This window comes from Cavia porcellus, unplaced genomic scaffold, assembly GCF_034190915.1.
Source record: "Cavia porcellus strain 051 isolate PalLab524CR breed Dunkin Hartley unplaced genomic scaffold, mCavPor4.1 scaffold_23, whole genome shotgun sequence".
Classification (NCBI taxonomy): Eukaryota; Metazoa; Chordata; class Mammalia; order Rodentia; family Caviidae; genus Cavia; species Cavia porcellus.
Genome location: NW_026947506.1, coordinates 28480233 through 28502490, shown reverse-complemented (window position 1 = coordinate 28502490; position 22258 = coordinate 28480233). Strand labels below are relative to the sequence as shown.

Below are 22258 nucleotides of genomic sequence, written 5' to 3'. Positions count from 1 at the left end.
GGGTAATAACCCAGGAAACAGTCTGGAGATAATAGTCTTCCTGGGTACTATTTTTAAAAAATTTAAATATAGAAAAAAAGCATTACAGGGGACTAAACCAATGTTACAAAAAACCAAAGAGGCATGGAGCTGGCTCAGTTGTTTCAGAAGCTAACTGAAGAATAAGAATTTATTTTCATATGTTTGTACATTTTGAAGGGGAATCTGTATTCTGTATTACTGCTAATTATTTATTTTGAGATTTTAAGCCAGGAACATGAGACCTAGCTCTAGTCTAGAATCTTCTGTTTTCACTGTGACACTTACACGCAGTATTTCTGAGACTCATATACTTCAAAGCTAGACTGAGAACTTTGTTTTTTGACATAGGGACCTGGAACTCACTGTGAAATCCAGGCTGGCCTTGAACTCATGATGATCCTCTTGCTTCATCCTGCTGGGATCACAGGCATGTACTATCATGCCCAGCTCCCATTTTGATATTCAAGTGACAGTATTTAGTGTTTTATAAAAGAACTGTGTTTGTAGAACCTGAAGGATCCTTAATCTCCAGATGATGTTTCATGTTAAAATGGAAGCACTTTAAAGAATGTTTGGAAGGGTTTGCAGACCAATCCATAAGTGATTTGGGGAGGACTGAGAAGCCTCTTGGTGTCTGTGTTTATTTACGTTGCTGATGAGAACAGTCATGACTTCCCATTGATACTACTATTGTTACTGCCAGAAAAAACAGGTGCCAATGAGACGACTCTATGAAGTTCACATTCTTTTAAAAATATTTCCAAGAGGCGTATTGGAAGGCATGTGGAGGTGGAAGAAATATGCCTTAAGTTTGGACAGCTCCTTTTGATTTTAGGATTTTTGGCTTATAGGTGTTCACAGATGTGAAATATTAAATACTGTATTGATGATTTCACTGAGTATTGGCCGCATAATTCAGGTGCCTTGTCTGATTTCTGCCTCTCTCATGAAGCCCAAGCTAGGTGCTCTTCTAACTTAGCTTACTGGTTATTATCCATGAAGGATTGTTTCAAAGATGGAAATCCCATTTTCTTCCCTTAGCTTAGCTGTATGACTGATGAGTGGCTTAGTATCCCCAGACTTGACTTTTCTTAACTAAATATGAGACAGTGGGTTATATGATCTTTAAAATCCCAAAGGGCACACACTTATTCTATGTGCATGCACTTTCTTGCTCTGTTGTCTTAAAACCATTTGAAGCTGTTACTTAAATATTCATCATGGTTTTTAAATCATAAGTTACACGTTCACTTAAGTCTTTTTTTTTTTCTTTTCTTTCTTACTTTGCTTGTTTCTTTTTCTCTTTTTATTTTTGGTGCTGGAAATCCATCTCAGAACTTAGTGCTTGCTGGGCAGGTGCTTATGCCACTGAGCTATATCCCTGGTCCTAAAAGAACACTTTCAAATTAGATTTCTGAGTTACTTAAAGAGTGGTGTTTTTACATATGTCTTGTGACTAAAACATTTAAACTAAGTGTTAGAGAAACATAATGTTATATTTGTTAAGTACCTACTTCAAGATTTTCATACTGTGAGAAATTACAGGAGTTTCAATTTTTTTGTTGTTCTTTTTCGTCTAGAGAAGTCTTGTACAAAGCCATCCCCATCAAAAAAGCGCTGTTCCGACAACAATGAAGGAGAAGTTTCTGACTTGGAAAATAAACAGCCGGCTGAGACAGCTGCTGCGAAATCTTGTTCTCCCAGCCTTGCGTCTCCTCAGGCTCGGCCTGCAGCACCCGCTGGGGTCAGGGACTCTGAGACTACCCCAGCATCACTGCCGGGCCTGGGGAGAAAGCTGAACTCAAGACTGGAAGCAGCTGCAGCCTCCTCAGTTAAGACACGCATGCAGAAGCTCGCAGAGCAGCGGCGCCATTGGGATAACGATACAGCAGGTATCAGTGATGTGGGTGGAAAGGCAATAAATCCCTCTCCCTAAGATTCAGTTTGAGATTTGAAAATTTTATCAGCTAATCCAGAGCATCCTTTGTATGCGAATGGTTTCTACCCCAGTTGTATATGATAGTGTTCTCATTAAAGTAGGTCGGGATGAGGCTCTTGGACCACTTTATGGCGGCCTGACTAAGAAACTTGCCCTAGGGTAGGCAGCTAAAATTCAGACTCTAGTAGTTTGTTCCTGGGACTCTAATCTCAGCTGCAGTGACCTGGTTGTTGTCTGGTGGCACACAGCGTACAGATCGTTTATGGCAGTGGTGATGAATCTTCTTTCAGTGATGCAAATAGCCTGTGGCGTGTGTGCCATAGGTTTGCTGCCACTGGTTTATAGTGTCATTTAATACAGAACCTGTTCATCCTGGTAGTGGGTAAGCTTAAGGTTTGGAGAAAGAATCTATAGGAGGTGATGGTTGGTGGAGGATGATGAGAAGGGAGGAAGAGGACAGCTTTCTGGCCCCTCTGATAGATAGTTGGTGATATCTGGCTGGGGATTTAGCTCAGTGGCATAAGCGCCTGCCTTGCAAGCGTGCAGTTATGAGTTCAATCCCTGGTACCAATCAAGTTGCTGATGTCATTTACTAAGAGGAGTATGTTTGGGGCAACCTCGTCTTCAGGAGTATCACTTAGGATACTTGTGAGAAAGCCAACTAACTGTAGGTAGCTGTCTTTGGGAAGCCATAAGAGATGGGCCATGGAGATAGAAGAGCTCATAGAGAATGATAAATGGAAAAGAAGGAACATATTTTAGAGATGTTAAGAAATACAAGCCCTGCACGGTATGTACTGCTATCTAATGATAATAGCAAATCAACTTCGGGGCAGTGATTTAGATAGAGAGCGGGTTTAGCTGTGAGTGAATATTGTGTAAAGAGAGGATGATGCCTAGCTTTATTTCCCATTATTTTGTAATAGATTCATTTATTTATTTATACTTGAGATTGAATCTAAGGACTTTGCACTGGGTCTTGCTTCTAGCCGTATGCAGATCTGTCATATGTAATTTTTAGATTTTGAGATACGGTCTCACAGAATTGCTAAACTGTGCAGGCTGGGCTCAAACTTGTGATCCTTTTGCCTCAGCCTCTCAGAGTGACAGTATTGCAGGCTGTACCACCATGACTGGCTGCTTACGTTTAAAACGAAAAGGACTTGAGAGCATATTTATGTCCAGAAAAGACAGACTTTGTAGCCAAGAGAAGAGGGATGATTTGGAGCAAGATTTCTGAAGAGGTCTTGCAGTGGGTAGCACTGAAAATCAGGCAGGGATGGAAGCCTTGGGCAGAAGGAGGGATACCTTTCCCTTTGACTGCATTTGTGGAACAGGAAGTGCGTGCACCTCAGTTTCCCTCTATCCGTATGCACACAGGCCTAGAGCTTTCCTCAGCTAAAGATTACTGTGCAGATTTACCTCCAGATGAAGGAACTGCAGAAAAACTGACTTGGCCTGTTACCCGAACAGATACTACTAGCCTTGTTTAACTATATTTAAAATTAAATAAAATTTAGATTTTCAGTTACCCTGCCTCATCTTAGGTACTCACTAGCTACGTGTGGCTTGTGATTACTATATTGAGTAGCGTAGATATAGGACATCTCCAATCATGTTATGAAATTCCATTTCACAGCTTTGGTCTAGTTCATTTTTAAAACAAAAGTTCTTGTGGGTAGAATACACAATCTTTAATTATGCAGTATTGTAGGTCCATGAATTGTTTTAAAAAATAAAACGCAAATACAGTATTCACGAGCTATCAAAAATTCATAGAAGTAGATGTTAACAGTGTTTTCTTTTCAAATGAGCATAAGCATCATTTGATTTGAAAAGATATAAACTTAAATAGTGTGATATTTTGTGCATGCAAGAGTTTTTTAATGATTCTTAAATCTAGTAATTTTAAAGTTCTCCATGGAATGCTTTTTTTTTTTCTTAAATGCACTGTAAATATAACTCCTTACTGTTTTTCTAGAAACATTTTCAGATGATGTACCTGCCAGCACTCTCTTCTCTGCAGTGCCAGCTGAGGGAAAGGCTTCCTCGCCTCCCAAATCTCCCCTTTCTGGTGTTTTAGCAACCCCAGTTGGGAGAAGGGGCCGTCTGGCCAACCTTGCTGCCACAATTTCCTCCTGGGAAGATGATGTCAGTTACTCATCTGCAAAGCAAAACAGTGGACAAGAACAGCCTGGTACCACTTGTTTATCCAAATTTTCCTCTGCAAGTGGAGCATCTGCTAGGATCAATAGCAGCAGTGTTAAGCAGGAAGCTACATGCTGTTCCCAGAGGGATGGCGAAGCAGCTTTGAACAAAGCCTCATCCTCCAGCGCTGCCACTGCCTCTGTTCTTCAAGCCTCAGTTTCCAGCTCTGTGGTGAGTTAATACCATTTTGGTCTTGAGAACCATTTTTTTTCCTACTTTTTTGCTATTAGAGGTAATGATACACCTGTATGTAGGTATGTATTTTACAGTCTATGTGTAATGTGTTTATGTGTATTTATGTTGTGTTTATATAGAATTGTAGGATATTAGTTTCATAGAAAGTGAAAATCGTAAATTTGGTAACCTATCTCAAGATAAATGGACATTTTGAAACTGAAATTACACTAATTAAATGCAAATTCAAAGTATCTAATAATGGAATGACCAAGCTTCTTCTTGGTCAGAGGGACCACTGGAGATGAACTTCTCCATTAGAGTGCTTTATGGATATTAAGACACTGAGTTTATTTCTCAAAAGACATAAACCAGTGGCTGTAGTTGCATCCAGGAAGGCAAATTGCCAAACAGTAATGCGAGGGGTGACACTTTCACTGTGTGTCCTTTTGAAGTACTTGAAACTTTTAGTTCATGCATGTATCATCTCACGAGATAAATAGTCTTAAAAAAGAGAGAGAGAAAAGAGTATTGTGTTCCTGATGATTGTCTTTTAGTATGGAGAAAGGCTTTGGCCTTAGAACTGTGTTCAGTCCTGGTTCTGCCACAGAATTAGAAATGTGACGGGTTAACTTTGTATAAAAGACTTACTCTTGCAATGTCATATTTTTGTGTATGTAAAATGGGAGAAGATAGGGTTACTGGGAAGGATCAATAAGGTAGTATGCATAAAGCACTTACTGTAGTTCCTGTCAGTATCCTAGGTACTAAGAATTTTTCATAATTAGCCATCAAGTACCTGATGCTGTTGATTGAGGATCACTAATCTGAAAATCTGAAATTGAAATGCTTCAAAATGTATGGCTTTCTGAGCACTGAAATGATACAAGTGGAAAATTCTACACCAACCAACTTTCACTTGTGAGCTTATTAAAAATATATAAAATAACCATCAGACCATGAATCTAAGATGTATATGAAACATAAATGCATTTTGTGTGTAGACTTGGAGCCAAGATATCTTATTACAAATATTCCAAAACCTGAAGAATCTGAAATTGGAAGCACTTCTCATCCCAAGCATACGGAACAAGAGATACTCAACCTGTGTCTTGTGAATTGTTAACTGAAATACAAAAAAAAAAAATGTGATTTGACCAAATATAATTAAAATTTAATAGGTACTAGTGCAATAATATGAAAAGGCTTATAAAATGAGTCATCGTACTCCTAATACTTAATTACCCTTTAATATATAACTTACATGTTACAATTTAAATAATAATATTGGTACTATGTAAGTGTCATCTATTAGAGAATAAGATTTTTTGCATTAAGCTTTTCATAAAGGCTATCAAGTAAATAGAATTTGAATTTTTTGCTGCTGCTGTAGGGTTGCCTGAGAGAATATAAAGGTTCTTACCCTAATTTTTATCATGTTTCAGAAAGGTACTGCTTCCCCTGTGAAGTTGTCTGCATCCACCACCAGTGCTAAAAACTGTGAGGGGCAAAATCCTGAGGTGCGGCAGCAAACTGTTAGTCCTCTGAAGACAGAGGTGTCGGAGCCTGCTGGGAAATCTGCGTTATCCCAGGGAGCTAGGCCCAAAGAAGAAGGAAACAGAGAAATTTGTGTGCAGTCTCAATCTAAAGACAAATCTGCAACTCCAGGTTATATATTTTTTAAAAAAATCTTAAGTTGCTGCTTTTTAGGCAAAGTTTTATTCTCAGCAACATAAATTTACAGTTGTGACTGGTTGGTTGCCAGGATCAGTGTCAGGTGGTTCTGAATGTGACTTTTTCAGCTTTCATTGGATGAGTACTTATGAGCGCAGACTAGCTCATCAAGTACTCAAGTATTAATTGTGTACATTGTAACGGGTTAAATATTGTAACGGGTTTTTCCCCAGAACTGTCATTCTAGATGTTTTCTTAAGTATAGTTTTATGTAGGAAAAGAGTATACAACTGGAAGTCACATTTTAGGAGTGTAATGGAGAAACATTTTGGAACCAAGTATACAAAACAGTTTCTGTCTTCACTTGAAGTCACTTTAATAGCAGAGAGGAGTGAGTGGGCATAAGCTACTCCACTGCCAGTTGGATCTCTTCTCTTCTCTTCCCTTCCCTTTTCTTTCTTTTTCCTTCTCTTTCTTTCTTCTTCTTTTTTTTGACCAAGCGTCTGTTGCCTCAATTTCCCAAGTGCTAGGATTGCAGGTATGTACCAGCATCCCCCACTCTCTTTTCTTCTTTTGTTTTTTCTTTTTTTGGTTTTTTTGAGACAGGGTCTCAATATGTAGTTCAAGCTGGATTTGTGCTAACTATGTAGCCCAGGCTGGTTATTTTCCTTCCTCAGTTTCCTAAGTAGTGGGATTATAGGCATGTGCCATCACACCTTGGCTCCAGCCACATTTTCGTATGTGTACACTGTGTGTGCAATTATCATATAAATGCCCATGTTTCTTTTATTTTTTTTTTCTTTTTTTTTTTTTTGGTACTGGGGATTGAACTCACGACTGTGCGCTTGCAAGGCAGGCACTTATGCTGCTGAGCTAAATCCCTGGCCTGAGCCTGTTTCTTACCATGGTAAACTGATACCCCATGAAAGGCATGCTTTATCTTGTGATAATTTACATTTTCTGATACTGTCCATATATTGTTGGTTAAACATAGTGCTAAAAAGTATGGTGCAACAAAAAAAAGTATGATGCAAATATACAGTAATAGAGTTTACTTTGAACTATATTCTTTTTTTTTATTGGAAAAATGATTTTTAATTCTAAAAATCAACTTCTTGGTGGGGATAAAGTTCTGTAGCACAGTGCCTGCCGTGCAAGCACAAGGCCCTGAGTTTGATTCCTGGTACACACACACACACACACACACACAAAAAAAAAAAAAAAAAAAAAAAACTTCTTGAAAACATAATCCTTCTAAAAGCTATAGTTACTAGTAGGGAAGCTGTTAGTTATTGGGTCACTAGAAACCAGCAGTCAATTTTGAGATGAACTAAAATAAGAGTTTCTGTCTTTAGCACCACCACTGTGATCTCCCCAAATAAAAAATACCCCCCACAAAAACAATAGATAGATTTTCCATGTGGAATAGGACTAATCAGTCCCAACTTTTTAAAGACTAAAAGCTTAGATGATAAGCATTCTTATTGTTTTTATTTCCTAGATATAGTTAGCATACTTTACATTATCAGGCCTCAAAGATACTTGCTTTAGATGTTTGTCTCCTGGACGAACTCCCATTTGAGATATGGCAGGAAGTGATGATAAGTGACAGGTGGAGTCTTAAGACTGTGGGCACAGGTGAGAGTCTGCCCTTTGTTTTTTTTCTTTGTAAATAAAGTTTTATTGGAACACAGATGTATTCATTCATTGAGGTATTTTTCTGTGTTTGCTTTCATGCTATAATGCAGAGTTAAATAGCTGCAACAGAGACCGTATGGCCTGGAAAGGCCAAAACATTTACTGTTTGACCCTTTACAGGAAAATGTTTGTGCTTGTCTTATACAAATAGGCCTATTTTTATATAATATAGCCCTAGAACTTTCAGTGGAGGAGGTGATATTTACCCCATTTGCCCTACTGAAAACGTACTGTATTTTACATCATTTCAAGTAAGTGTTACTTTAAAACTTTGTAAAATAAAGACATACTTTTGGTGACATGGAAAATCATTTTCTTTTGAGTCAGGATGCAGATATTTACATGTTACACTTTACGAAAGCAAGGAGAAATAAATTGAACTATAGAAATGTAAATAGTTGGAAGTTATCATGGCCAGGACACTTAGTAGATTTATTTGTATACCTATAGTCAATTTCTGATCAGTTACATTTTGATCATTCAATTTGAAAAGTTTTTAATCCCACTGCCTTCTTACTCTGTTTTTAACATTTTTTTCCTTTTGACACTGAGCATTGAATCCAAGACCTGTGCATGCTGTATTAAATGATCTACTATGAACTACATCCCCATAAACTCTTTTCTAAAAAGAATTAAGTCCTATAAATACATTTTAGAGCATGTAATTAAATAGAGCCATATGCTATGTTTTTGGACTGTTTTCATACTGTTTGCTTTGTCATTAAATATTTTCAGTAGCAGCAAAGTTGTTTTTGTTTATATTTTTAGGTCTGATTATGTAGTTCAGGTAGAATCTCAAAAGGCAGAATCTCACCTGTGCTCTACCTGACACCATCACTTCATGCCATATTTCTTTCTTTTTTTTGGTACCGGGGATTGAACTCATGACCTCATGTTTGCCAGGCAGGTGCTTAAGCCACTGAGCTAAATCGCTGGTCCTTCTGCCATATTTCAAGTGAGAGTTCATTCAGAAGACAAACTCACTACATAGCCCAGGCTGGCCTCAAACACACTGTAACCCTCCTGCCTCAGCCTTTTAGGTGCTGGGATTGTAGACATGTGCAAAGCATTTTGTGACTAATAGATTTTAGAAGTTTTTCTGTAGAAAACGACTTACTCTGAATGGCCTCCAAAACTGTATTTTTTTTCCGCAGGAGGAAAAGCAATTAAGCCTTTCCTGGAACGCTTTGGAGAGCGTTGTCAGGAACGCAGCAAAGAAAGCCCAGCTCGCAGCACACCCCATAAGACCCCAGTGATCACCCCAAACACAAAGGCCATCCAAGAAAGATTGTTCAAACAAAATGCAGGCTCATCTACTACCCACACGGCACAGCAGCTCAAGCAGGTATGGCTTATCCCATGCCATTTTATTTATTGCATGGTCTCAGCATAGAATTTAGGAATCAAAATGTGATTTCTGATGCTCATCTTCTTTGGCTGAGATAAACAGTACCTTAGGTGTCTTACTCACTGCAAAATGGAAATATTGCCCTATATTCCATGTGTATTGCAAACTCAGTTTTAAAGCTGAAGACAAGGAAAGCCCTAGTAGTGCTTGGGCATTGTCCTTCCCCTGCTTCCAGCCTCTGTATAAAACGCATCTTTCAATGGGTTTAGGAGCGCCAGAGAGAACTAGCCTGTCTCCGGGGCCGAGTTGACAAGGGCCATTTATGGAGCGCGGGCAAAGGCGAGGACTCAGCAAGGAAACCGACGGAAACCAAACAGGTACTGTGAGCGGGAATAGGACTGCCAGCTCAGCACCAGTGTAGTGTTGGGACTTAGTTGGTAGTTTGTATTGTAAGTACGTTTTTACATGCTTGCCCTTTGCAATGAAGTCTGACACTTTGCATTCATAAACTCCTTAAATGTAAAAACAGCTCTGCTTTGCTTGTATTTTCCCATTTCAGTGGACCTCTTCACCATGTTCACCATAAGATAGAAATATTCTCATCATTCAGTGTCAGATTCTTCTTCATATTCTGCTTAGATCCTGGTTCTGGTGGAATCTGTACTCTTCTCATTGACGTGGCTGTTTACTTCTGAAATATGCTGCTTTTACACTGTTTGCAGACCTGTTACCATTTACCTCCCAGATTTCTGTCTATTCTTGTTAAATTTTGTAAATCAGCTTTCCAAAATTTCCCCACTTAAAAGTAAATTATGTTCTACTTTAGTTGCATAACTACAATATATTAGGATATATTTTTTAACTAATAGAATTACATTTACAGTGGTGACTAGGAGAAAGAAAAAGAGAAAATTAACCAGAATTCTTTGAGAAAGATCTACTTTATTAATTCTATGTTTGCCTGTTCTCTAGCTTAATAAGTCTGTTTCTCAGATTTTTTTTTTTTCTTGTCTTTTTGAGACAGGGTCTCTCTATGCAGTTCAGGCTGGCCTTGAGCTCACTTTGTAGCCCAGGCTGGTCTTGAACTCACAATGATCCTCCTGCCTCAGTCTCCTGAGTGCTGGGATTACAGACATGAGCCACCATGCCCGGCTGTTTCTCAGATTCTGACCTCAGCCTTTTCTTCTCCCTCCCCTGGATCATCCTCTTCTCAGGTCTGGGTTCAGCTAAGTTCAGAGGTGGTGATGGCCTCAGCTCTGCTGTGCTGAACTCAAGGCTTGGTTGACTGGTAAAGCCCACTCATTTCTCTTCCCTTGTAGTTTTTGTCTGCCTTGTGGCTCTGCCCTGTACTTTGCCATCTAAAGTACTCTGGTAGTTCTCCCTTGGCGCCTTCTTATTTACTGTGTCTTCCCCTCTGACTGCCATGGATGCACACACACATAAACCCAGGGGTCCAATGGTAAGTTTTCGAAATCTGTCACCAGGCTTCCTGACTTCTATATTTTCCTCTGCCATTGCCGTAGTCAGTACCAGAGCTGAGTATTGGACACCTTGCTTTTCTCCAGCTGCTTTCCAGCCCCTCTCACCCAGGACTACTGGACAAATTTCTTCATGCAATGTTGGAGACAGAATCCAGGGCTTCATGCATGCCGCACAAGCACTGTACCACTGACCTAGACTCCCTGCCCCAGGGAAATACTTTTTAAAGGCAAATATTAATGAATGTATCCCCTTGTTAAAGTCTTGGCAGGCTCCACGAATTCATCATCATGACAATGAGTAAACTGCTTGGCTTGCTGCAGAGCCTTTCCCCAGCCTTCCGGCTCCTCCTCAGCGGGCTCTTCCGAGGCTGCCTGTCTGCCGAGCCTGCAGACCTTTGCAGGGTTGCTGTCTCCATGCCTTGCTGTTCTTGAGTAGGAGGAGGCTGAGAGGAAGAGCTCAGGGAAGTTATATTTGAAAGAAAGGAAGAAAGGTGCTGATCCTCAACATCAACATTGGGTGTCGTCTTTTTTTTTTTTTAATTCCTTTTTTTATTGGTACATTTTAACTTTTTTTGGTACCGGGGATTGAACTCATGACCTTGTGCTTGCCAGGCAGATGCTTATGCTGCTGAGCTAAATCCCTGGCCCCTTACTGGTACTTCTTAGAGATACATACACAGTGATCACATTCATCATATTCCTATGTACCTGTCCATGATATATCCTGCTTCTTTCCCACCGCCATTCCTCTTCTTTCCTTTAAGCCCCCTTCCACTCTATTTACAAAAAAGCTTTGTTTCCGTTTTTTCCTTCTATTTTTTTCTTGTCCCTTCCTTCCTTTTCCCCTCCTCCTCCCTCTCTTGTTCCCCTTCTGATTTGGAAATTTGCTTCCCATTTGCCAATATCTGGTGCACATTTTGATCCTTATTCACACTTTTTGGCTCTCCCGTCAGAGAAATTGTGATATTTGACCATGTGTGCCCAGTTTACTTAAGATACGGTCTCAAGGTGCTTCCATTTAGCTAGAAATGCCTTGAGCTTATGGCGTAGTACTCCACTGTATAAAAATAAAGCTGTATTTTTTATTCCTTTATCACTGGATGAGCATTTGGGCTATTTCCAAGATTTAACTGTTACAAACTGTACTGCTATAAATATGGAAGCATGGATATACATGTATTGCTGTAATACAATGTTTTTAATTTTTTGAGAAAGACACTAAGCAGGGGAATAGCTGGGTCAAATGGAACTTGACCATTTTTGTTTTTTGGTACCAGGAATTGAACTCATGACCCTGTGCTTGCTAGGCAGCCACTTATACCACTGAGCTATATCCTTGGTCTGGTCCTGGTTTTTTATTGCCTTCCACAGTGGTTGCACCAGTCTAAACTCCCACCAAGAGTGGAGAAGGGTTTCTTTTACCTGTAACCCCTCCAGCATTTGTTATTGGTTGATTTCTTGGTGATAGCCATTCTTTCTGAAGTGGAAATCGAATCTTAGTATTTTTTTTAACTTATATCTCTCAAAAGACTAGTGATATGGAACATTTTTTCATGTATTTGCCATTTCTAGTTCTTCCTCTGATAAGTATGTATTCATGTCAGATGCCTATTTTTGGATTGGGCCTTTAAATTTAGGGGGTCCGATTTTTTGAGTTCTTTAGATATTCTAGATAGTAATCCTTGAGGAACAGCTGGTAGAGTTGGTTGTTTCCTCACTCTGCTGGTGGTTTCTCTTGCTGTATAAAAGATGTTTAATAAGATGAGACCCTAGTTGTTGATTCTTTGTGGTAGTTCCTGAGCCATCAGGGTTCTGTTTATAAAGTCTGCCTACCCCACTGTCTTCAAGAGTTCTATGTGTTCTATTTTCCAACAGATTTAATATTCTGTTTAAATATTGAGATCTTTGATCCATTTCAATTTTAATTTAGTGTGTGGTGAAAGATAGGGGTACAATTTTAATTTTCAGCATATGGAAAGCCAAAACACTGTTATAATTTTGATTGGGGTTGCATTAAATCTGTATAACAATTTTGGAAGTATGGCCATTTTCTTTTCTTTTTTTTTTTTTTTTTTTTTTTTTTTTGGTAATGGGGATTGAACTCGGGAGTCCACACTTGCAAGGCAGATGCTTTATGCTGCTGAGCTAAATCCCCAGCCCCAGAAGTATGGCCGTTTTCACTGTGTTGATTCTTCCTACCCAAAAGCAAGGCATATCTTTCCATTTCTGATATCCTCATCAATTTCCTTTTTCAGAGTATTGGAGTTTTCAATGTAGTGGTTTTTTGTTTCCTTTGTTAGATTGATTCTTAGGTATTTCCTTTTTGGGGGAGGCTATTATGAAAGGTGTTGTATCCCTAATTTCTTTCTCAGTGAGTTTTTGTATAGGAATGCTATTGCTTTTTGAGTGTTGACTTTGTATCCAGCTATGCTATTAAATTTGGTTATTAAATCTAGAAGTGTTCTGGTGGAGTTTTGGAGTCTTCTATAGTGTGTCATTTGCAAATAATGATAATTTAACTTCTCTCTATCCTTATTCCTTTTTCTTTCTCTTCTCTAACTGCGTTAGCTAATGTTTCCAGAACTATATTGAATAGAAGTGGTGATAGTAGGCATCCTTATCTTGTCCTGATTTTAGAGCAAAAGCTTACAGTGTTTGTCCATTTCATATGATGTTGGGTGTTTTTTCTTAGATGGCTTTTATTAGATTGAGGTAAAGATCATCTATTACAATTTTCTGTACAGTTTTTTTTTTATTTTTATGAATGGGTGTTGATCTTTGTCAAATGCCTTTTCTGCATGTATTGAGATGGTCATATAGATTTTGTCCTTGGCTCTGTTAATATGGTATATTACATGTATTGACTTGCTTTTGTTGAACCAACTCTACTTCTCTGGGATAAATCTTACTTGGTCATGGTGTATCATCTTGATAATTTGTTGCGTTCTATTTGACAGTACATTATTTTTATTTATTTATTTATTTTTTTGGTCTTTTTCATTTTTCATTCACGACTGCCTGCTTGCAAGGCAGGCGCTTATGCCGCTGAGCTAAATCCTTAGCCCCCAGACAGTACATTATTGAGGATTTTTGCATCTGTGTTCATTAGGGAGATTGGCCTGTAATTCTCTTTCATAGTTGGATCCTTCTCTGGTTTTGATATCAGGGTAATACTTGCTTTCAGGAATGGATTCGGGAGTATTGCTTCCTTTTCCGTTTCACTAAGGAGTTTGAGAAGTGGCAACGTTAGGTCTTCTCTAAATTTCTTGCAGAAATTCAGCAGTAAGTTCATCAGGTTTTAAAACTATTTGGTGCTAAGTAATTCCTGTTAAGCTTATGAGAGATTCAGGCCCAGACAGTGGCACATATGTGTCCCAACAGGATTCTGAGTGGCATAACAAGGGATCCTGGTCTTTACCCCTTGATGTCATTTCTGGTCCCCACAGAGAGAGCAGCCAAAGAGGTGAGAGGAAATGCAGCTGATTGTAGTGCTGCCAGAGCCCTGGGAAAAAAGAAGTGGCCAGTATTGTCCAGTGTCAAGAAGTGTGGGGCAAGCCAAGTACACTGGGCTTTACATCTAGAGAAAGTGGCGACGTGGGGAGAGTAAAATGCAGGCAGTGCTGGCTTGGGGAGACGGGAGGGGAGAGCAGAGCCAGGGAATACTACAGTTTACTAGCGTGAGAACCTTGTTGCCTTCATCTTTGGTCGTGCAGGGGGAATTGGAGAAAACCTGATCAGGAACAGAGCCACAGCTGGAATTTTGCTTCTAAAGTACAGGGAGAGCAGAGGCATGGCTGGAGGGCATGGAGTAGGAAAGCGCGGTGTGTGTTGGTTGGTTTGAAAGTCAGTTTTGCTGTCAGATGGCAGGGAGCTGGTAGTGAAAGTCAGAGAAGCTAAGAAGATAGAGTGATTGGTGATTTGATGGGACGAGGAGGGAGAGCGTGATCTTGGAGCACAGAGAGGAGAGAAGCAATCAGGCCGTCTGGTGTGATGGAGAGGAAGGAGGAAAATTACTAATTGCTGTAGTCTTGGGGCCGTGAAGGAAGAGACGGTGGCCTTTGTGTCTGATGGTGCTACTCTGCTCATTAGCAAAGGGAACAGGAGAGGTGAAATGCTTCTAGGAGGATGGATGAAAGGGCTGACATAGAAGGAGAGGGAGGTAGGGTGGTGCTGAGACTCAGGTGGGATATGAGGCTGTGCATTTATGATGGAACCAGACAGCCGGTGTTTACTCCTGCTGTGGGCGGATTACAGGAGGCGAGGGATATTCATCCCACGTAGAAAGGGGACTGGCACATTTTAAACTCTAGGTTTTATTTATTTATTTAGTTGGCACCAGGGATTGAACTCGGGGCCTCATTCTTGCTAGGAAACTCTAGGTTTTTAGCTACTGATATTCTTACTGTTACTTGATTATTTCTGGTATTGCTTTAAACTAGTCTTTTTTTATTCTTCTTTTTGAGACAGGGTCTCCCTATGTAGTTCAGGCTGGCCTTGAACTCACTTATGTAGCCCAGGCTGGCCTTAAACTCCCAGTGGTCCTCCTCCCTCAGCCTTCTGAGTGCTGTGATTACATTCATATGCCACCATGCCCGGCTTACCATGAAGTTTTTTTTTTTTTTTTTTGTACCATGAATTAAACTCATGACCTTGCACTTGCTAGGCAGGTGCTATGCTGTTGAACTCACAAAAGTCTTTTAAACAAATCAATGAATATTTCTCTTCCATAGCTTCACTGATGAGTAAAAAGACTCACATGAGGGACTATTTTTGTTCTTTTTTCCTTAGTTTCTGGTCTTTTCTCATCCTTTTTTGTTTTCTTTAAATTTTATACTCTGAGTAACTGATCATGAAATGGAACCCTGATGCAGGAACTGTCACCAGATTGTGTAAGTATGGTTGACATAAATGATAATGGGATATTGCTTTTCCTCTTTGTGTGGCTTTTCCATTAAAATTGCTTTATATAATTTTTCCTGTCTTTAAAATGATTTTTATATCCAGAGAATTACCAGAAATATGAACTATACTAGTCAGTAACTTCTATAGGTAAAAGTATAGTTTTGAGTAGTAAAAATTTACCTCTTTATTTGGTTTTTGCAGGAAATTCACAGTCAGGACACTCCCCTCAAGAAACATCAAGTTGTCTCCCAAACCCAGTCCCTCCCAGTAACAGACAAGGTGCCAGAAAACCAGATTCCGGCAAAAACTTCCAGTACAGAGCCTACAGGTCAGTGTTTCTTTCCTGCTTTGCTTAAAATGTAGCTCCAGGTGTATTTTGTTCTTTTTTGTTTCTGACATTGCAGTGTGGTTCTCCTGCAGTTCTCATTCCAGAGTGAGAAAATGTGTGCTCTAGATGAGGGTAATTGCAGCTCTTTTTGGAGAAACATTCTGTGATATCTATTTAGTTGCTCTTTAAGTCAGCTTTTCTGCAAGTGTTGCTGTGCAATGAATTCCTGAACTGCTGGGCAGTGATATATGTTCAAGGAAATCTGTTGTGCGTGGCTGGGAATGGTGATGAGACTGAAGTGACCCAAGCTCCCATCAGAAGGCTGTTGAAATAAATCATGCTGCGTCCATGTAATTAAATAATATGTAGCTGCCTGGAAGAAGGTAGCTTTGTGATGTGGTTTAACTTATTATAGACAATTTTATAACATCTGCATTTTATTTTTAATGTTTGAGGTAAAAACACATTACATCAAATTTACCGACTTAACTACTTTAAGTGCGTATTTCAGTACTGTTATGTATATTCATATTATTGTGAAATAGATCTTTAGAACATTTTCATGTTGCAAAACTGAAACTGTCCCTTAAAGAATGCTGCATTCCTTCTTCTGCCTCCTCCAGCCCTTGATGACCACCATTCTACTTCTGTTCTATGAATGTGACTACATTAGATCCCTCATTTAAGTGAAATCATACACAGTAAATCACCCCCTCACATTTATTGGTAGGTCATGTTCCAATACCCCCAGTGGGTTCCTGAAACCATGTACTATCTGTATGTTATAAACTGCACTCCATATAGACTCTTCTTATATCCCCAGTAGCATTACTTGGTGGTACCAGAGTTAATCTGTCCTTACATGTTCTGTGTCCTGGTGCCATCTTTGCATCACTGTCTTCCTTTGGGACCATTATTCGGTAAGGTTCCTTGCTTCCTCTTGCTGAAGCTCTGGTAGTGTTTGCAGCGTGATGCCCTAGACAAAGGAATGGTTCACATCCCTGGCCTGGAGCTAGAGGCCGTGAAAGGCCCACAACTTCACTGTGCTACTCAGAGTGCACTTTTTAACTTATTGTTTATTTGTGAGATTTTTTGTTTAATGTTTTTGGACTGCAGTTGTTTGTAACTGTAAGCAAGTAGCAGGGGAGACTGCTATAGTTTTTGTCTTTTTGTGACTGGCATGTTTCATATACGTAATGTCCTTAAGGCTCACCATGGTATAGCATGTGACAAGCTTGCCTTTCAAATCTGAATAACATTCCAGTGTGTGTGCTTGTGTTTTGCTTGTTTCTTTTATATTCGCCTGTTGTAGACAGGGCTGTTGTGAATATGTGTGTGCAAAGTCTTTGATATTGCAGATATTTTGGATAAAAACCTAGAAATGGGATTGGTGAATCACACGCTAGTTTCACTTTTAGTGTTTTGAGTATCAACCTTTTTGGTTTTTATATTGGGAGCTGAACTTAGGACTTTCACACTGAGCTACATTACCAGCCTTTTCTGATTTTTTTGTGGAGGCAGAGTCTTGTTAAGTTGCCCATGTGGGACTTGAACTTACGGTTTCCTGCCTCAGACACCCACAGTGCTGGGATTCCTGGCGCAGACCATTGTTCCTGGCTTAATGTGCTGCTTTCCGCAGTGGTTCACACCGCGTGACACTCTTACCAACAGTGCACAAGCAGTCAGATATTTCTGCGGCTCACCAGCAACTTTGTTATTTTGGCCTTCTTGTTTTGTTTTAGACAACAGCCATCTATCTCCGTGGTTATTATTTATATTTCTCCAAATATAGATGTTGAGCATCTTGTCAGCTGCCTTTTGGCTATTTGTTTTGGAGAAGTGTCTGTGTAAGTTCTTTGCCCATTTTTTAATCACTGGATTTTATTGTTGTGTTGTAGGAATTCCATGGATTCTAGACATTAACTTCTTCAGAGACATCTGATTTATAAATATTTTTCTTGTTCTATATGATGTTTTTTCACTGTGTTCATTGTGTCTTTTGATACTCCCAAATTTTTTTAAGTTTGATATAGTCGAGTTTGCTTTTGGTTTCTCATCCAATAGACTATCATAAAATCCAATGTCATGAAACTTTCCTGCTATATTTTCTTTGTAGTTTTTATAGTTTTGAGTTTTACTTTTAGGTTATTTTTTAGTTTGATTTGGTTTTTATGTATGGTAAGAGTCCAGCTTTATTGCTTTGCATGATGATATGCAGTTTTCCCAGCTATATTGTTGAAGATCCTGTCCTTTTACTTTCTTTCTTCTTCTTCTTCTTTTTTTTTTGTACTGGGGATCGAACTCACGACCTCATGCTTGTCAGGCAGGTGCTTGTGCTACTAAGCTAAATCTCCAGCTAGAGACTGCTATTTTTCCATTGAATCAGCTTCACACTCTTGTTAAAGATGATTTGACCATATATGTGATGGTTTATTTTTGGACTTTCTATTCTATTCCATTGATCTGTGTTTATCGTGTGTTTGTGTGTGCACGTGCATATATGTGCACATGGGTGCGTTTTTTTTTTTAATTTTATTTAAGGAGAAAAGAAAAAAAAGCAGAGAAAGGGTACAAGTTATACAGATTTGCAGAAAAAAAATGAACAGTAGGAAATCACTAGTTAATGGATTACATATTGTCATCTTAGAAATAATTGTTTAAGTCACAAAATTAAAGCTTGTAAAGTGAACATTCCATCAATGATACTGCAAACAGTTCTGTTCAATGATCCAATAAGACTCGGTGATATCATTTTCTATCTTATACACTTAAATATACATGCAGTTATATAGTATAGAGCACTTTCTTTTCCTCTCTTTTGTACAATGACTATTACACATTTTGGGTTTCATTGCTCCCATGGTTCTTATTACTTTTTTGGAAGAGAGTAAAACCAAATGTGATATAACAGAACAGAATCGGTCAAGTCAAAAGGGTGGACATAATAGATAATGTGAAAACATAATACAAGGTGATCAACAATGGTTACCATAATGCCTCCCGCTATCTCTAATAGAATTGCCTATATCATTAGTTACAATACAATTGAACAAAACAGTAAAGAATAAAACCGACAAAACCAAAACATTGGAGACATTGTAGGTCTTCAAAAATAGATAAAAGTCAACGAGAATGGGCGTTATAATGAATCTCATTATCTTCACAGCTGATGCCTAAATTTTCGAACCTGATACTATCCAGCAAAACAGAATAGGGGAACATCAGTTAAAAACCAGATGGTGAGAGTAATACAGGGCTTTAAACTGAGATAATAGAAAGTCAAAGTGGGTTACTATAATATATCCTGCTATTTTTTTTCCTTTAATTAAAAGGATAAAAATAAAAAAGTAAATAATGGAGTGGAGATTGAGATAAAAGAGGGCATAACAACGAAACAGCACAGATCAAAACATAACCATTTAAGCAGAATAGTGTTTCACCACCAGATAATACTGACCTAAAAGTAGTTACCATATTGTCTCTTTCCTTGAAATCCTTGAGTACAACTTCGTACTGTAGCATTAAGTATATCAAAACAATGTAAAACCATTTAAGAGAATGACAGCATTACAGAGTATTTAGAATCGACTAACAGAAAATGAACAATGGTTTCTGTATAATCTCCTTGTCTTTAAAAGGTTTTTGCTTATACTATCATACATAAGAAAATCCAGTAAGATACAACCTATTTGGACCATTGGAGACAGAAGGACAAAAGCTAGATGAGACTTCAAAACAAGATGATATTAAATCAGTATTACCTATTAAGATGTCATTTTCTCCAAAATAGCTGTTCCTATCATCCAATCTTCTCTGCCTCATTTCTGTTGAGCTCTTATTCTGTCAGTAGCTGTCAGTTTGTCTTCTTCACTTTGTTCTCTGCTCCATTCGTTGTGGCCTCCATTATTTCTGGATTCTTTGTATTTTTCTTTTTTTAGAATATCCTGCAATACTCTCTGTAGAGTTGAATTGGTGGTTGCAAATTCCCCCAGTTCCTCTTTATCCTGGAAGCACCTTGTTTTTCCATCAATTTCCAGGGACAGTTGTGCAGGATATCTCAATCTTGGCTGGAGATTATTATCTTTCAAAGCTTGAATTATTTCCCCCCACGCTCTTCGTGATTTGATGGTTTGTGCAGAGAAATCTGCTGTAATTCTGATGGGTGCTCCCTTGTAAGTGGTCTGTTTCTTGTCTCTGACAGCTTTTAATATTCTGTTCTTGTATTGAATTTCTGGAATTTTTATTATTATATGCCTGGGTGTTGCTCTGTTTGGGTTGTAGGTAGCTGGGGTCCTGTATGCCTCATACATCTGAGTATCTTTACCTTTTGCTAAATTAGGAAAATTCTCCTGGATTATTTCTGTGAGTAGCTTTTGTAGTTCATTTGTTTGTGTCCCTACTTCTTCTTTTATGTTCTTAATCCTTAAGTTATGGATCCTCTTATCATCTTCTTGTCTTTGTATTATTGCTGTTTGTTTCTTTGTTATTTTTAAGAAGTTTTTCATTTCATTCTCCCATATTACAATTCTGCCCTCCAGTTCAGATAGTCTGTCCTTAGTTTCTTTCAAGCTGTTATGCCAGTCTTCGATAGACTTCTTAGTTTCTTGGTAGTCCCTTTGAACCTGCTTCACGTATTCTATGCTTTCCCTGTTTTCTCCATCAAACAATTCTCCCCTTTTTTTCTGTTCTTCCATTCCACCATCTGTTTTTTCTTGGGTGGTGCTTAGCATTTCTCTAACTATTTTGCATACTTCTAGCTTCAGGTCGTTGATAACTTCATTCCTGAATTGGTCTATGAGGCTCTCTATATGGCGCTTAATGTCTATTGGTGCGGTGTCCGCTATTGCCTGTTTCTCAGAATTGGGGGCCGAGGAGCCTTTCTTGTTGCTGCCTCTTCCCATATTCTCTGTTCCTTATATATGCAAGCTTATATGAGAGGCCCAGCTTCTCTCCCTGTCAGCCACAGCCTGAATGAATTGCGCCGGTTAGGTGTTCCCACTCACCGCTGCACACCAGGCAGCCTACGTGGGGCCCGCCCCTCCCGGCCTCCCAGCCTCCGTCAGGCTCTGGGATCTGGGTTGGGCCAGCCTACGGGGTCCGCCGGCAGCGTCACGCAGGCCAGGCACTTTTCACCAATCCCGCCCGAGAGGGTAATGTGTGGCTGGAGTCGACACCGGGCCCAGAAAGTCCGCTGGAGTCAAACTGTGGTGGAGTGTCAGTTTCTCTCACTCACCTCGCCACAAGTCAGAACATGCCTCCCTGCCCGTCCTGTTTTCGACTCCGTTCGCAGACTCCCGTTCTCAGAGTTTCCGTGCGTCTCTCTCCTTGCTGAGCCGATGTAGAGGCAGCCAGCCACTGTGCGGCGGGAAACCCAAATCGCAGCTTCCAATGGCGTGGGGTCCAGCCTCAGCAGCGAGGCTTTTCTGTTCCTGTTTTAGCACCAGGACTGCATTCCAAGTTAGTTTCTCTCAGCCGAGTTCGTTCCTGAGTCAGCAGAGCATAACTCTACCTGCTTATGTCTCTTTAGTCCGCACCATTCCTGGCTTCTGAGCCTAGTTTTCAGAGAGCCTCCGGTAGTTGCTGTTATCTGTCCGCCATGTTCTCCCGGAAGTCCTCCATGGGTGCGTTTTTGAGACAAGTTTTCACTACGCAGTTCAGGGTGGCCTTGATCTCATTTTGTAGCTCGGGTTAGCCTTGAACTCACAGCATTCCTCCTGTGTCAGCCTCCTGAGTGCTGGGTTTACAGGCATGCACCACCATACCTGGCCCCTATGTTTGTTTTTATGCCAGTACCAAGCTATGGATTACTGCAGCTTTGTAAATAAAAAGTTTTAAAGTCAAGAAGAGTGAGTCTTCCAAGTGTTCTTTTTTAGAAGTGTTTTGGATATTCAGGGTCTATAAGTTCTATTTTGAATTTTAGGATGATTTTGCCTTTTTTTTTAAACTTCTGAATAAATTGCTATTGAGATTTTGATGGGGGTTGCAATGGTGTATCTGTAGATTATGTGGGTAATACAGCATTTTAGCAACATTAAGTTTTCTATCATGAACATCAGTGTCATTTGTATCTTGAATTTCTTTTAGCAAGTCTTTATAGTTTTCAAGATACAAGTGTTTCAACTCCTTGATTAAGTTTATTCCTGGGTATTTTATTCTTTTTGTAAATGGAAGCATTTTCAAAATTTCTTTTCGAGTTATTCATTGTTAATGTTATAGATTTGCAACTGATTTTCCCCCCACAGTGCTAGGTTTCAAATCCTGGCCCTTGTGCAGCTCAAGCTGGCCTCAAACTCACAGTGATTCTCCTGCCTTGGTTTCTCAAGTGCTAGGATTATAGCTGTCTACCAACATGCCCTGCCCACATGGCTCTTTTTAAAATTTTCTGTTTTTTTTTTTTTTTTTTTTTTTTTGAGACAGGGCCTTACTTTGTAGTTCAGGCCTTGAACTTACTGTGTAGCCCAGGCTGGCCTTGAACTTGTGATGAT

The 22258-nt window shown here is 39.4% G+C and overlaps 1 protein-coding gene across 3 annotated transcripts in view; it reads left to right on the top strand.

Annotated features, from left to right (window-relative positions):
* Positions 1 to 22258, top strand: part of Anln (anillin, actin binding protein) — a 62087-nt gene that overhangs the window by 6455 nt on the left and 33374 nt on the right. For all 3 annotated transcript variants that reach the window (XM_023565204.2, XM_013152779.3, XM_013152780.3), the window contains exons 3-8: positions 1602 to 1913; positions 3942 to 4339; positions 5788 to 6010; positions 8869 to 9059; positions 9332 to 9439; positions 15647 to 15773. In XM_023565204.2, coding sequence (XP_023420972.1) covers positions 1602 to 1913; positions 3942 to 4339; positions 5788 to 6010; positions 8869 to 9059; positions 9332 to 9439; positions 15647 to 15773 — 1359 coding nt within the window. The remainder of the gene's footprint in view (positions 1 to 1601; positions 1914 to 3941; positions 4340 to 5787; positions 6011 to 8868; positions 9060 to 9331; positions 9440 to 15646; positions 15774 to 22258) is intronic.